Here is a 19051-nt window from a genome sequence, read left to right as displayed (position 1 = left end):
GGATACTGGGAGTGTCATGGACTTCACCAGCCAGCTAGCCTACACCCTTCTTAGTGACATCCCAGGCCAGGGGGAGACCCCGTCTCAAACAAACGAAAAGATGGAAGGTGCCAGAGAAAGGACACTTGAGGCTGTCCTCTGATCTCCACATGAAAATACACGTGTGCACACCCACGCCATGCAGACACACCCCCACACATGACCATGCACATACAAAAACCTGGCAAACCAAACCACACAGCTGAGGCCAGAGGTCTGAAAGCTGGTATGTCAGCAGGGCCCCGCTCCTTCTCAGGGGCTCAGAGCCGTCTTCTGCTTCTGCTGGCTTACAGCATTCTAGACCTTCCTGGCTGTGGGGGCGTCCAGCCAGTTTGCCCACCTCCCAGAGGGCATACTCCCAGATGACCCGTTTGCCATAGTGCCCTTCCCTCTTCCCTTGTTCTCACAAGGAACCAGTTGAATCTGCCGAGTCCCCTGCTTCCAAATAAGAGCAGTTCCAGGAACAAGGAACATTGTGTGTGTGTGTGTGTGTGTGTGTGTGTGTGTGTGTGCATGTGTGTGCACGCCATGGCACATGTATGATAGAGGACAACTTTATGGAGTCAGCTCGCTCCACCTTTACCTGGGCTCCAGGGATGACTCAGGTTATCAGAGGCAAGGCAACACATCTTCACTCTCTGAGCCATCTTCCTAGCCCAAATAAGTTAACTTTTGTCAAGCTCTTCCCCTAGTCCTTGGCCAGTGCTAAGGACTGAACCCAGGATTGGCCTTCTTCATGCTAGGCAAGTGCTCTACCCCTGTGCTACATCCCTACTCCTTTGGAAACGGATCTTTTGGAGCGACAGGAATCAACACACAGCAGTGCCTAAGAGCCTTCCCCAGAACTCTCTTTTTCAATGAGTGGACTCGGGCCAAAGTGTAGGACAGTCTTTATTGGAGCTTGGAATGTTCTAGCAATTCACCTGACTCAGGCAAACTGAGAAAATGAGCAGCAACAGTGGCAGACACCAGCAGTGGGGGTGTCCTGGCTACATTAGGAATCCTGCTCGCCGGCAAGCAGGACACAGTACACACACACACACACACACACACACACACACACACACACTCCTACACAAGCTCACACTGGCTCACTCCCTCCTGGGTGAGTCTGAGGCCAGGCACCTCAGCCTGCTCCACACCTCTTGGAGAGGCTCGTCCACTCTGGGGCATCTGCTAAGCTGAGCCTGAAGGGACCAGTCGTGGGCCTGGGCTGGAGGCGCTGGGAGCGGCAGGTGCTTTGCAGTTTTGGAGATGCAGGACAAGGGACGGGCCAGGGCAGAGGGAAGATGCTGAAGAGAGGACAGATGGGAAGAAGGGCATCTCCTCTCCTTCACTCAGCCTTGCAGCATGGCCAGCGCTCTGGGCACAGAAAGTCTGGGTAGCATCAAGGGGGCCCCCTGTGTCCTAGGAAGGCACTAAAATGGGGAGCAAGTCTGAGGAACCTGGCATCTCCCTGAAACACTCCCAGATGAGGAGGGTGGCTGAGCGAGCAGGGTCTGACATGCCAGCTGCTGGGGTCACAAGACTGGGAAGCAGATTCCCACTTCCACCCCGATGGTGGGATGGGAGTGTGCTGAGATCCAGCCCCTCTGGCCAGCAGAGGGGAGAGGGTTGGAGGCTTGGCGGCCCCTTTGCCCTCAAGGGCAGTGAGCGGGAGCCTGACCTCACCCATATGTCCACGGTAGGAATGGGGGCAGGAGTAAGGACCCCAGAGTCTCCTGCCCCGAGGCCAGGGCTACCAGAGCACAGCCCCATCCAGGTTCCCATAGCCTGGCTCAGCGCGCAGCCTCCAGTAGGTATGGTTGGTCACCCACCACTCCTTGCCGCTGCTGTCCGTCTGCCGCCTGGGGGAAGAGCCGCAGTAGGTGTGGGTTGAGGACGGCAGAAGGCAGGCTAATTCCCGGTGCTGCCTCCCACAATCACCTAGTCAAAGCCTAAGCGGGTAGTGAGGAGCCAGCCGGGCCACAGGGGGACCCAGAGGGGCGGGCGGGCGGGGCTGAAGCACCTGAAGAAGCGCGCCTGGTGCACTATGTTGTTCTCCTCCATCACTCTTCTCCTGTCTCGCTGCAGCTGCTCTATCCTTCTCTTCTGGGCCTCGGCGGCCTGTATGTTCCCCTCCTCCAGATACCTGATGATCCGGGCGTGAGTCAGTGCGCTGGCTACTCGGGGCTTCCCAAAGCTTGAGGCCCCTGCCCACATCCCCATTTTAAGGAGTTCCTGGGGAGGTCGGCAGGCACTGACCTCTGGTCAGGCCGTAGCCGTGTGTCGGTGGAAGGCAGTGTCCTTTCAGCTCCGCCGTCAGCTCATTCAGCTCCAAGGCGAACTGAGTGAAGCCGAAGTTTCGCTCATGGTCTGGGGGCATCGAATCTGGGGGAGGCAAGGGGCTGGGGCAGGTGGACTGTGTCGCAGCCATCTCACCCTCCCCAACCCTCTCTGGATACCCCACTTACTGGGTTTCCAAATGCACTGCCCACCCGGTGGGGGGCCACGGTACAGCCCCTCATGCCACTTCCCGAAGAGGCGGTGGAGGACGCGACCACTCGGCTTAGCACGGCACCTTGTACCTCGTGGATGTTGGAACTCCAGTACTTGGCCTAGGGTGGAGAAGGCAGGGCCTGAGTGAGGGGCTCCCCACTCCCCCCAGGGTGGAGAGGAGGGTCGGGGTAGGCGGTGGGACGCGGGGCACACCTACCTTGCAGAAGGTGATCTTGCAGTGGCAGGAGCTATCCTGTGTGTTTCGGATAAGCACCTCTCCGTAGTGCTCAATCCAGCGCTGGCCACTCAGGATGTTGTGAATACAGGATGTCACCTTGTTCCACTCAAAGTGGTCCCCAACCTGAGAGAGACAGGGCACATGAAGGCAGCAGTCAGCCAGCCCTGGGAAACAAGTGGGCTGTGGGTGCAAATGCTCCTATCTTCCTGTATCGAGTCTCACCGGGCCTGAAAGAAGTACCACCGAGTCCCGGCACCAGCTCTGTGAGGCACGACTCTTGTTTGTCAAGTAGAGTTGCCATCACAGGATGCTCACTGAGCATGTCTGGATTCACAACAAAGTTCCTGAGTGCCTAAGTCACGGAAATGAGAGACTAGGAAAGGGTCACTGACACGCTTTAGCTCTGAGTTTTTTTTTGTTTTTGTCGAGACAGGGTTTCTCTGTGTAGCTTTAGACCCTTTCCTGGAACTCACTCTGTAGCCCAGGCTAGCCTCGAACTCACAGAGATCCACCTGTCTCTGCCTCCCGAATGCTGGGATTAAAGCGTGTGCCACCACCGCCTGGCTAGTTCTGGTTTTTGAGACAGGGTCTCACTGTGCAGCCCAGGCTGCCTTGACCCCACAGATATCCACTTGCTTCAGCCTTTCAAGCGCTGGGACTAAAATCAGTGTGCACCATCACACCAAGCCCCCTGCCACTCTTAGTAAAAGGCCCCTTTTCCTTTTCAGCTTTCTGCTGCCCATCTGCAAGATGAACTTGATGAAGGTTTTCTTTTTTCTTTTCTTGTTTGTTAGCTTGTTTTTTTTTTTTAAGATTTATTTATTTATTATATATACAGTGTTCTGCCTGCATGCCAGAGAGGGCGCCAGATCTCATACAGATGGTTGTGAGCCACCATGTGGTTGCTGGGAATTGAACTCATGACCTCTGGAAGAACAGCCAGTGCTCTTAACCGCTGAGCCATCTCTCTAGCCCCCTTGTTAGCTTGTTTTTGTTTTTTGTTTTTTGGAGACAGGGTTTCTCTGTGTTCCCTTGCTATCCTGGAACTCATTTGTAGACAGGGTTGTCTCTGCTTCCACGTGCTGGGATTAAAGGCATGCACTGCCACACCCAGCTGAGATGAGGGTCTTCAAACATGGTTTGTGATCCATTAGTCCCAGCATCCATCTAGATTTCTGTGTGTGTGTCCTTGAGGGTGGGGGGGGGCCTCACATGCATGTTGGTTTGAAGTCTCAAGTGCATTTCTTGATGCGAGTGATGATCAAAAAGGTGTGAAAGACACTTAGTCAGATGACCTCGTTAGGCCCCCACCCCGGTTCTCGGATATCTCACCTTCTTTAGAGTAACTGAAGCAAATGTAGGTGTAAAATGTACAAACACAGCCCTGCTGCCACCTCCAGCAGCTTCAGGCTAGACTAGAGCCTTCTATCCTGCCACAGCCCGGGCCCCACCGGCAGCCAGGAGAAGGCCCATGGGCAGGCCTGGCCACTGCGAGTTACAGTACTCACCTAGGCAGGCTGACGTTGACTGTCCCCACAGGTACAATCTCCAGGGATTTGCCCCAGAATTTGTTCTTCCACTTCATGTCTGGGGGGGGGGGGGCAGGCAGGGAAGCAGAGATAAGGCCAGAGTGATCCAGAGTGCTCCAGCCACCCCCACCCTGCTGCCCATGACCTTTGTGCCCATCCAGCCCCACACCCCTTACCTTGCCAGAAGATGAAGTTCTCAGATTCTGCGTGACATGCGGAGATCGGGGGATGATGGGAGACCTTGATAAGCAAAGAAGTCCTTAACACTGCCCCTGAGGAGCTTGGGGTCTTCTCCTAACCTCCCCCGTCCCTAATTCTCCGATTCCTACCTAGTTTCAGGGGAATCAGTTAGTTCTTTTTTGTTTGTTTGTTTGCTTTGTTTTTGAGACAGGGTTTCTCTGTGTAACCTCCCTGCCGTCCTGGAACTCTCTGTAGACCAGGTTGACCTGCCTCCCCAGTGCTGAGATTAAAGGCCTGCGCCACCACTGTACAGCTTGAATCAATTATTCCCAAGTCATTTGTTCCTGCAATCTCCAGGCACCATCCAAGTCCATTACCACCCCCACCCCAGCCCACCGTGTTCTCCTTGTTCATCTGCCTTGCTGGCCACCGACTGACCCAGGTGATGGAGCCTTAAGCAGCTTTGGCCAGACATTCCCCGCCAACACACCAAACAGGGCCTCCAACCTCTGCCTGAAACCCAGCCCTCCCCAAGGACCCTCTCCATCTGCCTCCTCCCCAGACAGCTGCTCACATCCTGCTGGCTCTGCTCCACCCTCTTGGGAACTCTTGGCCTTATCCTCACTTGGAATGTCTCCACATCTGCGACCTTCAACTCGGACATTCCCGCAGCCTAGCTTCCATGCCTCCATGTTCCCTGTCATTCTGTCTCTAGCTGCAGCCAAGATTCTCACTAGTCTGCTTTCTTGTGGTCTGCAGACACCATCCTGGTTCCCTCCCTTCTGCCCAGCAGTTCTACCCTCTCACCCAGCACCCTCAGCCGCTTGCTCCACCACGAGCCAGAAATGTCAGTGCGCATGGCTAGGTGGGTAAACGTGCTCTTCACCATGACACCCTGAGTTTCTCTGGATTCTACATGGTGGAAGGAGAGAACAGACTTCACAGGCTGTCCTCTGACCTCCATATCTGTGCTGCGCACATGTGCTCATACATACATACACATGCACACGTAAATAAACGGAGTAAACATTTTTTTGACATGAGGGCTGCAGAGATGGCACAGCAGTTAAAAGCACTGGCTGTTCTTGCAGAGGACCTGAACCCAGTTCCCAGAACTCACATCAATAGCTCACAACCAAAAAAAAATAATTAAAAAAAAAAAAAATAGATCACAACCACCTGTAACTCTAGCTCCGAGGGATTCTACACTCTCTTCTGTCCTTCATGGCTACCTGCTCACCTGGGGCATACACAGACACAGACACCATAAATAACAATAATAAATAAGTCTTGGGGGCCGGGGAGACGTCTCAGTAGTTAAGAACACTGGCTGTCCTTTCAGAGAACGTAGGTTCGGTTCTCAGCACCCACAGGAGGCTCACAACAGCCTGTAACTCCAAGTTCCAGGAGCTCTGACGCCCTCTTCTGGCCTATACTGGCACTTTATAAACATGTGCATAGGCATACTTCAGGCAAACACACACATAATAAAATGAATAAATCTTTTTAGAAAAGGGCAACACAGCCACTCTGTGTACCCCTGGCTTTGACCTCACCTGGACACACAACCATAGAGGGAACAGCCAATTCCACATAGCTCCTAAATCTAGGCCTTGAGCACTCAGAAACCCTCTAAGGGTCCTAAACCTGAGCCAACCCTGTCATACCCTTTTGCCTTGTAGTTGGGGAGAACAGAGAAGGAAAAGGCAACTCCTCCCACTCTGGCCTCATTCCTGCTCCCTGCTCCCTCCTCCTTCCAGGCTGGCTCCCCTGCCCGGAGCAGCTCCTCCTCCATGACTCCACAGTCCTCCCACACCACTTCTCTCCAGTCTTTCCTTCTATGTGGCCCTTTCTCTATGAACAAAAGGATTTCCTGTTCCTCCCATCCTAAGCAGCAAGCCTTCCTTTTATGTCCCACATGAACATTCATAGCACTTTTATTCATAATACCACAAACAGGAAACAATTCAAATGTCAATCAAAAGGACATAAGCCAATTGTTGTCCCTCCACACAAAGGATATTCATTAATAGAGGGAATAAACTATTGGCACACTCGACAATGTGAATAAGGCTTTAAACTGAGTGAAGGTAGCCCCCCATGAGTACACACTCCATGAGTGCGTTTTAAGCTTCCCCCTTCTAGATAGGCATGTCTCTGCTGGCATCTGTGCCCATCATTTCTGGCAGGATGCTAGTACAGAAGCCCCCTCTGTAGGTCAGGATGGAGGATCCTTCCTGTTGTACACATTATTCTGCTGTGTAAAATTTTCACCCTCTTTAAGCCCTGATCTCAGGAGGCAGAGGCATGTCTACATAGCAAGTTCAAGACCAGCCAGGGTTACACAGTAAGACTGTGTCTCAAAAAACAAAGCAAAACAACACCAACAAAAACTAAACAAACGAACAAATTGTCTCAGCCCCTCACAGTCCCTCTGGTGACCACCTTTTCTCCTCTTTCCCTTGTAATAACATTTCTTGAAAATAGTCTGCATTTTTTTTCTAGTTTTGAATTAAAAATTTTTTCTTAAAAATTTAACTGGGCTAGGCAGTGGTGGCACACACCTTTAATCCCAGCACTCAGGAGGCAGAGGCAGGTGGATTCCTGTGAGTTCAAAGCCAACCTAGTCTACAGGGCAAGTTCTAAGACAGCCAGGGTTACACAGAGACACCCTGCCTCAAAAAAACAAATAAACAAACAAACAACAACAACAAATTTATGTAGCTGTATGTTTGTCTGTATGTAGGTATATGCACTGTATGCCTCTAAAGAACAGAAGAGGGCATCAGATCTCCTGGAACTGGAGTTATAGTAGGTTGTAAGCACATTGTGGTGTTAGAAACTGAACCTGGGTCCTCTACAAGAGCAGTGAGTGCTCCTAACTCCTGAGCCATCTCTCCAGCCCCTAGTTTAAAACACACACACACACACACACACACACACACACACACACACACACACTCAAGTAGAAAGATGGATCAACAGTTAAGAGCATATACTGGGCAGCTCCCAAAACATCCTGTAGCTACAGCTCCAAAGAAATCCAGCACCTCCTCCTGGCCTCCCAGGGTACTGCATTCACATGCTCACACCACACACACACACACACACACACACACACACATTTTTTATATACATACACTATTTAAAAATGTAAATAGGGTGGTGCTGGAGAGTTTGCACAGCAGTTAAGAGCACTGCTGCTTTCCCAGGGGTCTTCTATGCAAGTCAATACATCGAGTTCCATTTCAATACCCATATGGCGGCTCACACACATCTGTTACTCCAGTTTCAGGGGACCTGATGTCCTCTTTTGTCCTTTACAACACCATGTATGCAAGTACTGTACAGACATACATGCAGGCAAAATACCCACACACACAAAATTTAATATATATGCATACCTATCTACATACGTGTGTGTTTATTTTATGTGTGTATGTGCATTTTATGTGTGTATGTGCATGGGAGCATGTGTACCACAGCATGTATGTGGAGGTCAGAGGACAATTTGCAGGAATTGGTTCTCTCTTTCCACCAAGTAAATCATGGTCTTGAACTCAGGTCATCAGCCTTAGTGGCAAGCATGCTTACATGCTGAGCCACCACACTGGCCTTTTTTTTTTTTTGAGACAAGGTTTCTCTGTGTCACCCTGACTGTCCCAGAACTTGCTCTGTAGGCCAGGCTGGTCTGGAACTCAGAGATCCCCCTACCTCTGTTTCCCAATCAGGCTTTATTTTTTTATTTTTTTTTTAACTTTCACTCTTATTAAGGGTTTCCACTTTTGTTTTCCTTTTTTTTTTTTTTTTTTTTGAGACAGGGTTTCTCTTTATAGTCCTGGCTGTCCTAGAACTCACTATGTAGACCAGACTCGTCTCAAACTCACAGAGTTCCTTCTGCCTTTACCTCCCCAAAGGCATGTGCCACCACACCCAGCCTTTCCCAACCTTTTGATGTGGCAATATCACGTTGTCATCTACAAATGTGTTAGGCTGCATTCTCAGCCAATGGGCTGCAAGCTGGGTATAACTGCAACATTCTGTGTAATTTCATCTCTACCCTGTCCTTTCTGTCCTTCACTCAAGAAGTCACTGGCACCCCCAGGTCCCAGGTCCTAGTGACACATCCCACAGGGGATCCTGATTTTTCCCACCCTCTAAGCTGGGACCCCACTGATCTGTCCCCTTTTCCCAGTCCCAGGTCTACAGGCCTTAAAGGACATTTCCCTGAGGAAGTCCCACCTGGGGGCAACATGCTACCAGCTCCTTTCTTCCCTTCCACCTTCTCTCTGCTAGGTGGCATCAGCACCCAGGCACTGAATCTCCTCAGCTAGGAAGACAAGACCACGCAGCTTTCCCCTCAGCCTCACCAGCCTCATTTCCCAACACTGCAAGGGACCAATTGCATTCCAGTCTGCTGCCCATACAAGGCCGGCAGCTCCTTGGGGCAGCCAGCCCTCCACCCCATCACGTGTCATAGTGCCTGGCACCCGGTCGCTCCCCACGCTCTTCTCCATCCTCCCGGCTGCTGAATTCTGTCAGTGGTGGCACATACACAGCTCTTGAATTCAGCGTGCCACAGGCTAAGTGCATGTTGTCCTCGCTTCCCAGGCAGAGGACGTTAATGGCCTGATAATGGCTTCTGCTAACTGTTGCACACCACGGCCTGAGTGCTCTTTACGGAGTGCCACTGTGAGCACACCCCTTCTCTGTGTTCCCCATGCCTCCCACTGCCTTCAGCTTTAGAAGCAAATAAAGCCCCAGAATGCACCTCACCTTCACCTACAAAGCACAGGGTTTAGCCTGTCCTGCCTTCAGCGGTCTGTAACTTTGCTGAACGTGATTCACCCTACCCTACACACATGAAACAAACCAATCTTTCAGCTCTTTACCTGGACTTTCTCTAACCCACCCTTCCAGACCTAGCTGGCAGCGTTGCCCCGCACGGAACACCCTGGGCTGTGGATTTCAGCATCCCTCAAGTTGTTTCGCTCTGCATGCGCCTGGCACAGGGCCACCGCTTCCTCTTCTCCCCATCCCTTGGCCCCACTGGCCCACCTTCTGGCCCCCAAACCCAGGCCTTCCCCTGCCCCGGCAGTGGAAACAGCCCTCCCACCTCGGGGCTCACACCTGCTCGCTGATAAAACGGAAGCCCCGGTCAGGCCGCTCACACTCGTAGGTCTCTCCCAGGACCGGGTTGAAGGGCTTGCATCCCGCCCGGTGGTACGTGGAGGAGTAGGCAGACACGGCAAAGGCTGCAATGTACACCTGTGGGAAGGCCAAGGAGAGTGAGTGCCACGGGTGCCGGGAGACCCCAGGAAGGGGACCGCAGCCCATCGCAAGCTAAGTCCGGGGTTTTGATGCGGTGCTTCAGCAGCAGGGACCCACCCAGCCAGGATCGGAAAGACAGACAGAACCCTGGGGAGGAACGAGTGACCCTGGGTGGGTACCATGCGCTCGCAGGGGTCAGCCATGCGGCTGGCCTGGTCCAGGAGGCTGCTGTACTCCAGCTCCTCACAGAGCCTCTGCAGTGTGTTGAGCGGCTCATTGAGCTGCACAGGCATGGACACCTTGGACAGGTCTTTGCCGATGTTGTTGCGGAGGATGTTCCACAGGCTCACGTCGGTTCCGGGCCCGCTGGCAGCTGGCAGGCAGCGGCGGCGAGGGGGCCCTACAGCGATCCCTGGAACACACACCCCTGGGCCGATGCAGTCACTTCAGTCTCCCTCTGGACACCGGTGGTCCAGATGTGCCAGGCCCGCTGCACAGGACCTACCTCCTAACCTCCTCAGGCATCCCAGGGCTGCCCACTACGGGAGGTGACTGAGGATCTGACTGCTTGTGAGCTCCTGGGGATTTGGAAGGGCAGCAGAGCTAAGAACCACCCAAGCAGGACAGTTCCACTGCCATACACAAGTGCTCAGAAATTGGGCCTGAGCCGGGCGGTGGTGGCGCACGCCTTTAAACCCAGCACTCGGGAGGCAGAGCCAGGCTTATCTCCGTGAGTTCGAAGCTGGCCTGGACTACAGAGTGAGTTCCAGGAAAGGTGCAAAGCTACACAGAGAAACCCTGTCTTGAAAAACCAAAAAAAAAAAAAAAAAAAAGTTGGGCCTGAGTCTCATCCTGGCCTCTGTGCCCTGATGGACAAACAGATGCTGGGATGCAGATCATCCACTGTCTCCCCACTATTTTGTACAGGGACAGGGTCTCATTGGGTTGGAGCTCTCTATGTAGCTGAAGATAATCTTGATCTGATCCTCCTGCCTCCACCTCCCGAGTGCTGGGATGACAGGCCACTGCCACCGCTCTCCGTTTATGCAGTGCTGGGGACTGAACCCAGGGCTTTATGCATGAGGCAAACACTACCAACCAAGCTACATCTCCTGTCCTCAGACCGTTTTATAGAAGAAGAAATAAGCTGGGCAGTGGTGGCCCATGCCTTTCTTTCTTTCTTTCTTTCTTTCTTTCTTTCTTTCTTTCTTTCTTTTTCTTTTTCTTTTTTTTTTTTTTTTTTTTTTTTTTTTTTTTTTTTTTTTTTTTTTTTGGTTTTTCGAGACAGGGTTTCTCTGTGTAGCTTTGCACCTCTCCTGGAACTCATTTGGTAGCCCAGGCTGGCCTCGAACTCACAGAGATCCGCCTGGCTCTGCCTCCCGAGTGCTGGGATTAAAGGCGTGTGCCACCACCGCCCGGCTTTCTTTTTTTTCAAGACAGGGTTTCTCTGTGTAGCCCTGGCTGTCCTGGAACTCACTCTGTAGCCCAGGCTGGTCTTGAACTCACAGAAATCCACCTGGTGGATGGTGCTGGGATTAAAGATGTGCGCCACCACTGCCCAGCGGCCCATGCCTTTAATCCCAGCACTCAGGAGGCAAAGGAAGGCAAATCTCTTAAGTTCGAAGCCAGCCTGGTCTACAGATTGAGTTCTAGGACAGCCAGGGCTACACAGAGAAACCCTGTCTCAACCAACCAGAAAATAAAAAGAGAAAAAGGAAGAGAGAAAAGGAAATGGGCTCTAGAAAGTAAAATGGCAGGCCCAAAGCTACTCTGCTAATGAAGTACTCAAGCAGAACTGTCTGTCCCTCTTAAGGGACATGTCATACCCTATGAAGCCCTCCCAGCCTACTGGAATGAAAGTCAGCACCATTCCCAAGCCTGGTCAACCTCCCAGAACTGTCCTCCAAATATTCCCCAGCTCATGGTTCCAAGGTCAGTTCTGGAATCATTACCCAAAGCCTACCAGACACAAAGGACTGCTTCTACAGGGGACCCGGGCCATGAGCAAACAGCATCATCTCTACATGGGACCCGGGCCATGAGCAAACAGCATCTCTACAGGGGACCCCGCTTCGCCCTTGTGCCACTCCCCGCTCATCCCATTGGTACCTTTTTGATAGCAGTCAGCTCCCCTGAGGTCCAGCACCTCCTCAGACAGGCTGGTGGTGATCTCACTGGTACATGACTCCTCTTCCTCAGAGCCCTGATCAGGGAGAGTGGATAGGTAGGGTAGACGGAATGGCAGTGCCCGGGACCTGGCAAGAATATGACCAGCTAGCCCTCAATGGAAAGAGAAAAGACCGGGCGAGGAGGACTTCTGGCCCTAAGATATCGCCCTGTCATGACTGGTACTTGACTTGTAGAAAAGAGCTTGGGGAACTCGGCAAGACATAGAGGAAAGGGAAGCTGAGGGGTACTGAGATCCAGGGTCTTGGGGGACAGGGTCAAGGAGCAGAAAAGCTGAAATGGGGTCGTGGGAAGATGACGTCAGAGACCACAGTAAGGTGAGGTGTGTCAAGCAGGGAGAAACGGTTTCAGAAGAGTCACACAATGGGCATGCTCTCAGACAGCTGCTAAGGTGGGGAGAAAGGACACAGGAATCTCTGGAACCCAAGCCCATCTTCCCCGGTCCCTCCCTCCTGCTGCCGGCTTCCTCCTCCCTCACCTCGTTCTCAGAAGAGCTAGCGGAAAGGAGAACCTCACAGGCATCGAAGAACTCTGTGTGGGAGTCAGCGAGGGACAACACACTGCTCTGGGACAGCTGGGGGGTCAGCTCTCGGCCTTTCATGTACAGAGCTTCTTGCTGTGGGAGCCAGATGGACGTGAGACCTCGGAGGCCACTGCAGTGAGTTCCTGGAGAGGCAAGCCATCCCACCTCCCCCACCAGACTCGACTCCTTCCAAGCAGGAGGAGTAGCAGAGGGGAAGAGAAGGGTTGAGGGACAGGGGAAAATTTGGACTTGGAAGAGGTGATGGGCACCAACAGAGCCTGGCTCCAAACCCTTTTCCTGTACTGGCCCCCTAAGTCAGGATCACTGACCCCCCACCCCCCACCCACCCACCCCACCATGGACAGGTACAGCTGTGTCCCCACCATGAAGACTAGAAGACCGGGACTCGGAACACACAGCTGGCATGCAGTGGCACCACACGCAGACTCTAATTCAGCCCGTTTACGACTGTGGGACCACCATAGTTCTATGAGCTGAACACAACTGAAGGCAGCCCAATACAAAGTCACAAACTTACTGAAAACATTATAAAAAAAATTTTTGTTGTTGTGGTTGTTAACTCGGCGATGTGGTTCTTGAGTGTGAATTTTGTACACAGCAATGCCACATTGGAATGTCAAAGGCTGGGCAGGCCTGGTGGAGGGTAAGAACCAATGCCTCGTGGGCTCTGAAGCAAAGCAAAAGTTCTCAGAGGCTGGACGTGTGGCTCAGAGTAGCCTGCTTGCCTCCATTGTGCAAGGCCCCAGGTTCCAGCCCCAGTACGGCCAACAGAACAAGACATGAAGTACAAGCCGTCTGCAGGACCCGCCAAGAGAGCTGTGATGCTATGTGAGAGAAAAGCAAGCTGGATCCCCTCTTACCCTTCTGCCACCTACTTCTAGACTCCAAATCAACCCTGTGCCCTGCCCCTGGCCCTCACCCCTGGAGAGAAAGCCCCGGGAAGATAGCATCCACTGTCCATCCTAGATCCTTACCTCCTCCGGGTTGAGGGAACTGAAGGAGTCCGCTGTGGTGTCTGAGGAGATGGATAGTGAGTGGAGGCGTCTCTGACCATCTGGGGCCTCAGAGACCTGAGGCAGAGGGTGAGGGACTAGGTGTGGGAAGGTGAAATCCCCCCCCTCACTGCCACCCTCACCCACTCAGGGACAACTTCTGTCAACCCTGAGCCCTGGCACAGATTTGCCCGTGGGGCCTGCAGTCCTCAGTCTCAGGCCCTCCCTCTGATCAGCTGCCGTGTCCCTGAGGCTCACCGCCATCCTCGACAGCTCTGAGCCCTGATGCAGGTCTCTCAGTCGATCCCGTTCTGTGGTGAGGGCAACCAGGACGCTGCTGAGGGAGTTGTGCACTGCCGGGGGCAGGCCACATGGTCAGACCCTCCTTCCTCTCCCAACCACTTGACCCACTCCTGACCACCACCTAGCCTGTACTTACCCTTCTGGGCCAGGGCCCAGAAACTGCGCTGCAGGTGGGCATAGTCTGGAGGTGGCAGCCCACGGTGGCCGGAAGAGTCCCGAGACTCCAGGTACCGAGACAGGTTGGGAACAGAGCCATGGAGACGACCGACCTGTCGGTGAACAGGAGGGGTGAAGGGACAGCTTCCTCCAGGGCACGGCATCCCTGGAACCTGGGGCCTGCACCCCAGCTCACCCGTCCAATGGTGTCATCCTTGGCAAAGCCCTGTGTGCACCACATGCGACTGGTCCGCTTTCCCTTCTTGGGTCTCTCCGTTGTCACTGAGGCCTGGCAAGTTGAGGAAGAGTAATTTCACCCACCCACCGGGTCGGGAAAAGCCATGGAGGAGAGCACAGATCGTCCAAGCACGTGGGTGTGGCATGCTGGCAGTGACCCGGATAAAAGGAGCAAAGAGAGCCTGGAGTTTGCTGTAGGGGGCAGGCAGGCCAGCCCCACGAAGGGATGGGGATGAGGGGCCCTGAGCAGTCCCTGCCTCCTCCCTTGACCCTTACCTGGTGTGTGGGGATCACAGGGGCCGAGGGGATTCGGTGTAGGGACTCCAGGCTCTGAAGGAGTCTGTGTAACTCCTGGAGCTTACCCTGGCATTCCGAGAGCGCTGGGGGAGAAGGAAGGAGGGGCATTGCTCTCCTGGAGGTGCCAAGGTTTCTGGACTGTCCCCTCAGTTTCTTTATATCCAAAGATAAAGCTGGCAGCCAGGGAGAGCCTGACACTGTCTCCTCTCTGTTCAGGAGCCCAGAGCATTTCCAGTTCTGTGGCGGAGCTGTTTCTGATTTTCTGGGAGGCCAGTAGCCTATCCCACCCTGTTCACAGACTACCCCTCACCTCTTCTGCCTGTGCCCGGGCTGGGTGTCCCACTATCTGTCTCTCCTTATTTACACACACTGCTCTCTCTCTGGGTCACTGTCTTGGTCTCCTACTGCAGGAACACAATTGTAGAATTTTACCGCATTGGCCTCAGGCAGGAGACTCTGTTCCTGCTACGTGCCTAGGGCATGATGAGCCTACTCTATTCTGTAAGTTGGGGCTCCTCGGGGCACTAAGATTTGATCATCTTAGAGGCAAAGGGTGTCTCCCCCAGCAGAGGGGGTCCCTCTGAAAGGTGATGGAGGTAACATTTTCCTTGGTGTTACCTGCCCAGATCTAAGAACATGGGCCCTACCCACAGAGGCTCTGGGCCAGGGACCCTCACCATGAGAACAGCGGTCTAGCCCATCACTGTCCCTCAGCCAGGATGACACTTTCTCTCGAGGGCCAACCCCAGGTAAGGCTGAGGCACTCCCTGCTGTTAGCATCTGGGTACCAGGAACCTGTGGGGGTAAGCCAAGGGTCAGGAAGGATGGTGCCCAGCTCTCTGGGTCTCAGTTCCCCACAGCCTCCATTCCTAAATCTTCACATCACCCGCCCTCACTCCAGGGCCCATCTTACCTTTCGGTGAGTGGCACCGGGCATGTCCGGACGCTGGGCCAAGCGATGGGCTCGGAGCTGGGCCACCCAGCTCTGGAACAGGTCCTGGGATTTGATCTGTAGAAACGATGCAGAGAGATAAGAAGGGAGGGGTTGATTTCCAGGAGCAAAACGTCAGGTCTCTGATCTCTAGGTAAGCAGGGAATTTTCCTAGAGCACCCAGTTTGTACAAAACCCTATTGCAGCCGGGCGGTGGTGGCGCACGCCTTTAATCCCAGCACTTGGGAGGCAGAGCCAGGCAGATCTCTGTGTGTTCAATGCCAGCCTGGTCTACAGAGCAAGATCCAGGAAAGGCGCAAAGCTACACAGAGAAACCCTGTCTCGAAAAACCAAAAAAGAAAAGAAAAAAAAAAAAGAAAGAAAGAAAGAAAACCCCATTGCAGACAGACAATATGACACCCCAAGCATCAGAGCTCCGAGCTCTGTATCTATTCACCTAACAGTCAACCATGAGAGTGAGCCCACTCCTGGCTGTTTCAGACAATGGAAACTTTCATCTTGTCAGACTCAGAGAAGACCCCTCATCTCCTACATTTGTGCCCTGACACTTCTGCCAGGCTAGTGCCCAGAATACTTTGTTCCCACGGATGTCACCTTTAGGTGGTAGATGTTGTCTTCTGTGTCAAGGTCAATGCGTTGGGCCTTTTTGTTGATGGACATGACTGATAGCCTGACATCGATGGAGCCATGGAGCTTCCCCTTGGCGATCTGGAGTGGAGGGTTGGTGGGAGACAGGGGACTGGTTTGAGGGTCCCAGAAGCACAGAGTCACCACCTCCTAGAGGCCACTCTAGACTCAAGGGCCACGCACCTCAAATCTCATATAAAGGGGCTTGTTCATCGCCTCATCTGCATGTCCAACTTCTTGCAGGTCTGAGAAGTTAGGAAGCAAGAAAAAAATACCACCCCCCACCCCCCCACCCCGGGAACTCTACATGGTGGGAGAAAGAAGACCCCTTGGAAGGAACCTGGGAGCTCAGCCTTGTTCCTTGTTCCCAGCACAAGAGGACGACAAGGACAGGGGGACAAAGCTCCCACTTTTGGGGCACTTGGTTTGCAACGGGCATCACCCAGATAAGTGCGCAGGCAGCCCAGTGTGTCCCCCACCCTGCGTCAGCAGGAAGGAGGTTGAGGCCCAGGGAAGCAATTGTCTCCTGGAATTTTGGGTTCTAGGAGCCACAAAGGAAACCAACATGTGCATATGCTCATCTCTCACGGTAAAAGGTACAGTTTCTACACACAACCTATATCTATCTCTGTGCCCGTCAGCCATTTCTGGGTGACTTCTAAGACCTAATGCCATTATGTACCTGCTGTGGGAATGCTGACTCTAAGGAGAAGAAAACCTCTATGTGCTCAGTACAGGTATACTTTCAATGTGTGTGTGTGTGTGTGTGTGTGTGTGTGTGTGTGTGTGTGTGTGTGTGTATTTAAATTGTTGAATCTGCAGATGTGGAGCCTAAGGCTGCAGAAAGCCAACAGTAACTTGACATAGGTTGCTGAGAGTGGAACTGAGTGAGAGTCGGACCCTGCTCTGGTTAACTCAAGACTCCCCCCACCTGCTCAGAACGTTCTGGGACAGGCTCCTCCCACACCCCAAACCTGGAACCTGACTTACATCTTGTCGGGTGGTGGCATAGTGGAGGATCCCATCCTCGAGCACAAAGTACCTCTGTGTGGGAGGGGCAGGAGCAGGCAGCCAAGAGCATGGGGTAGGGAGAGAGCAAACAAACACACATGAGTGCCAGGGCTGTCTAGCAGTCTCCCACATGGAGCTCCTCCCTTGCCCTGACATCCTACCTTGTGCCAGCCCTTAAGAGGCCACTTCCTCTTCTTGAGCAGGTGTCCTTCCTGTCTGTCAGGCATGATGTCCTCTGCTCCCAGTCTGCCCCGAGGCTCCTCCACCACCTCCCACAGCTCGGAGGCCTGAAATCCAGCGTAGATGGAGGGCAGCAGCTGGTGAGCCCACTACCTCAGTCCATCCCCCAGGGACCCAAGCTAGGCCCACCCGTCACTGCTTTTCTGCTCAGACCTGCTGGGTACTACTGGGCTTTGACGATTGAGTACTCTCAGCCAGGGAGGGAGTGTCCCTTTCTTGGAAGTCCATGAGGAAGGAGAGGGTACTTCCTGGTGAGGAGGGTAGAACAGGGTGGACAGGGAAGAGTGTCACTTTGTCCTGTGGGAGCCCTTGAAGCAGAAGAGAGACCCATGAATACTCCCCTGCTGTCATGCTCCCACCTTTGGTCTCTCCTGCACTAAGATACACATCCTGCACTCACACACCATCCCCACACCCTCAGTATGCCCTGACACCACCATGAGCCTAGGCAGCAGCACCCAACTCAACCCCCGCTGTGGCCACTGCCAGGAGGGGTAAGTTAGCAGCCAGCCTGTGGCTCCACCTGGGGCATACACCCCAGGGATCCAGGAAATGCTGTTTTCTTGAGGCTGGGCAGGGAAGAAGAGGGTCTAGGAAGAGATGGAAGGGCTCAGAGTCTAGGCGGGCAAGGACTCCTCAGCCCAGCTGCCTTTTCCTCTGGGACCTCTTTGCCTATCTCCATGGCTTGGCAACTCCTCTGCCACAATTGCCCTGCAGACCACCCCTCCAACTTCTACTAATCGGCCTCTTAGCGGCCAGTTCTTGTGCTCCCATTTTCTGCATGGGGAAACTGAGGTTTGAGACAGTCCTATTTTCAATGCCCGGAGGATACCCACCTGGGATTTCTTTTTACCCCACCCCCTTTCAACAATGTCCTCTGTGCTCCTGAGGAGCACCTCCCACCCAGAAGGAGCAGGACACTGGCTGGCTGAGACACTGTGGGTGGGAGAAGAGGTGGCCAGGAACATGTCCAGGTCCCGCAGCAGTACCCACAGGCGCCCTTGGCACCGGCTCGGGCCATCCTGGCTCCGCCAGGAGATCAATAATGCATGAGGCTCTATGTGTGTATGAGAAGGGGGAGGGGACCGGAGGGGTGATGTTGCCCTGTGTCTGGGGAAGCGCCTCAGAGCTTATGCAGCTAGCAAGCACCTGAGGAGTTGAGGCCCAGAAGGGACAGGGAAGTGACTGTGTCAGTGTGGCCAGGAGGTCACAGCAGAAGGACCCAGGCTGCAAGAGGCTGACCCAAGGGGAAACTCCTGCATTCAGCCATTCAAAGTTTCCAAACTCTTCCGGTGTTTGGGTATGTCTATGGCCTTGTCGTGGCCCCTAGGACTCAGGCCGGTCAATGCTGGCCCCCCGCAGAGGTGGGAGGTGTCCACCCATAGGAAGGAGAGTCGAGACGAGGCAGGTGAGTGTCTTCCTAACCACCACCATTCTCAGCCTCTTTCCTGGAGGAGCTGACCCACCAGCTGCAGAGGAGAGGAAACCCTCCCAGGAATGTCAGGTGGTGCCAGCAAGGCCCCCTTACCCCAGGGTCCATGGACGCCAGTGCTTCTTGGTCCGTACACTGATCCGCCTCTGAGTCACTGTCCCCAAGTCACCGGCTACCTCTTCACAGAGCTGAGCAGTGGTGGCAGCTGCTGCAGGAACCAGGAAGGAAGGAGACGGAGCCTCCCCTCCAGCCGGATCTCCCCACCTGCCCCTCCCCCGTCGCCTCCTCCCGCCAAGCTCCGGGCTGCCGCTCAGCTCTGCCCCCCTGCTCCCGGGAGG

At 53.8% G+C, this 19051-nt stretch overlaps 1 protein-coding gene across 1 annotated transcript; it reads right to left on the bottom strand.

Moving 5' to 3' along the window:
• Positions 1-917: 917 nt before the first annotated feature.
• Osbpl7 (oxysterol binding protein like 7) lies at positions 918-18918 on the bottom strand. The gene is given in 25 exon segments (XM_059271641.1): positions 918-1886; positions 2048-2170; positions 2284-2329; positions 2332-2409; positions 2493-2582; positions 2585-2636; positions 2735-2878; positions 4260-4342; positions 4461-4524; positions 9595-9732; positions 9915-10147; positions 11845-11938; positions 12401-12538; positions 13441-13536; positions 13717-13811; positions 13898-14030; positions 14114-14206; positions 14431-14534; positions 15129-15246; positions 15365-15460; positions 15998-16111; positions 17021-17074; positions 17203-17328; positions 17435-17589; positions 18810-18918. Coding segments are annotated over 24 exon segments (2496 nt in total). The 5' UTR covers positions 17510-17589; positions 18810-18918; the 3' UTR covers positions 918-1777.
• Positions 18919-19051: the final 133 nt, after the last annotated feature.

Source organism: Peromyscus eremicus, chromosome 8a, assembly GCF_949786415.1.
Source record: "Peromyscus eremicus chromosome 8a, PerEre_H2_v1, whole genome shotgun sequence".
In the NCBI taxonomy this organism is placed as follows: Eukaryota; Metazoa; Chordata; class Mammalia; order Rodentia; family Cricetidae; genus Peromyscus; species Peromyscus eremicus.
This window is presented reverse-complemented; position numbering and strand designations above follow the sequence as displayed.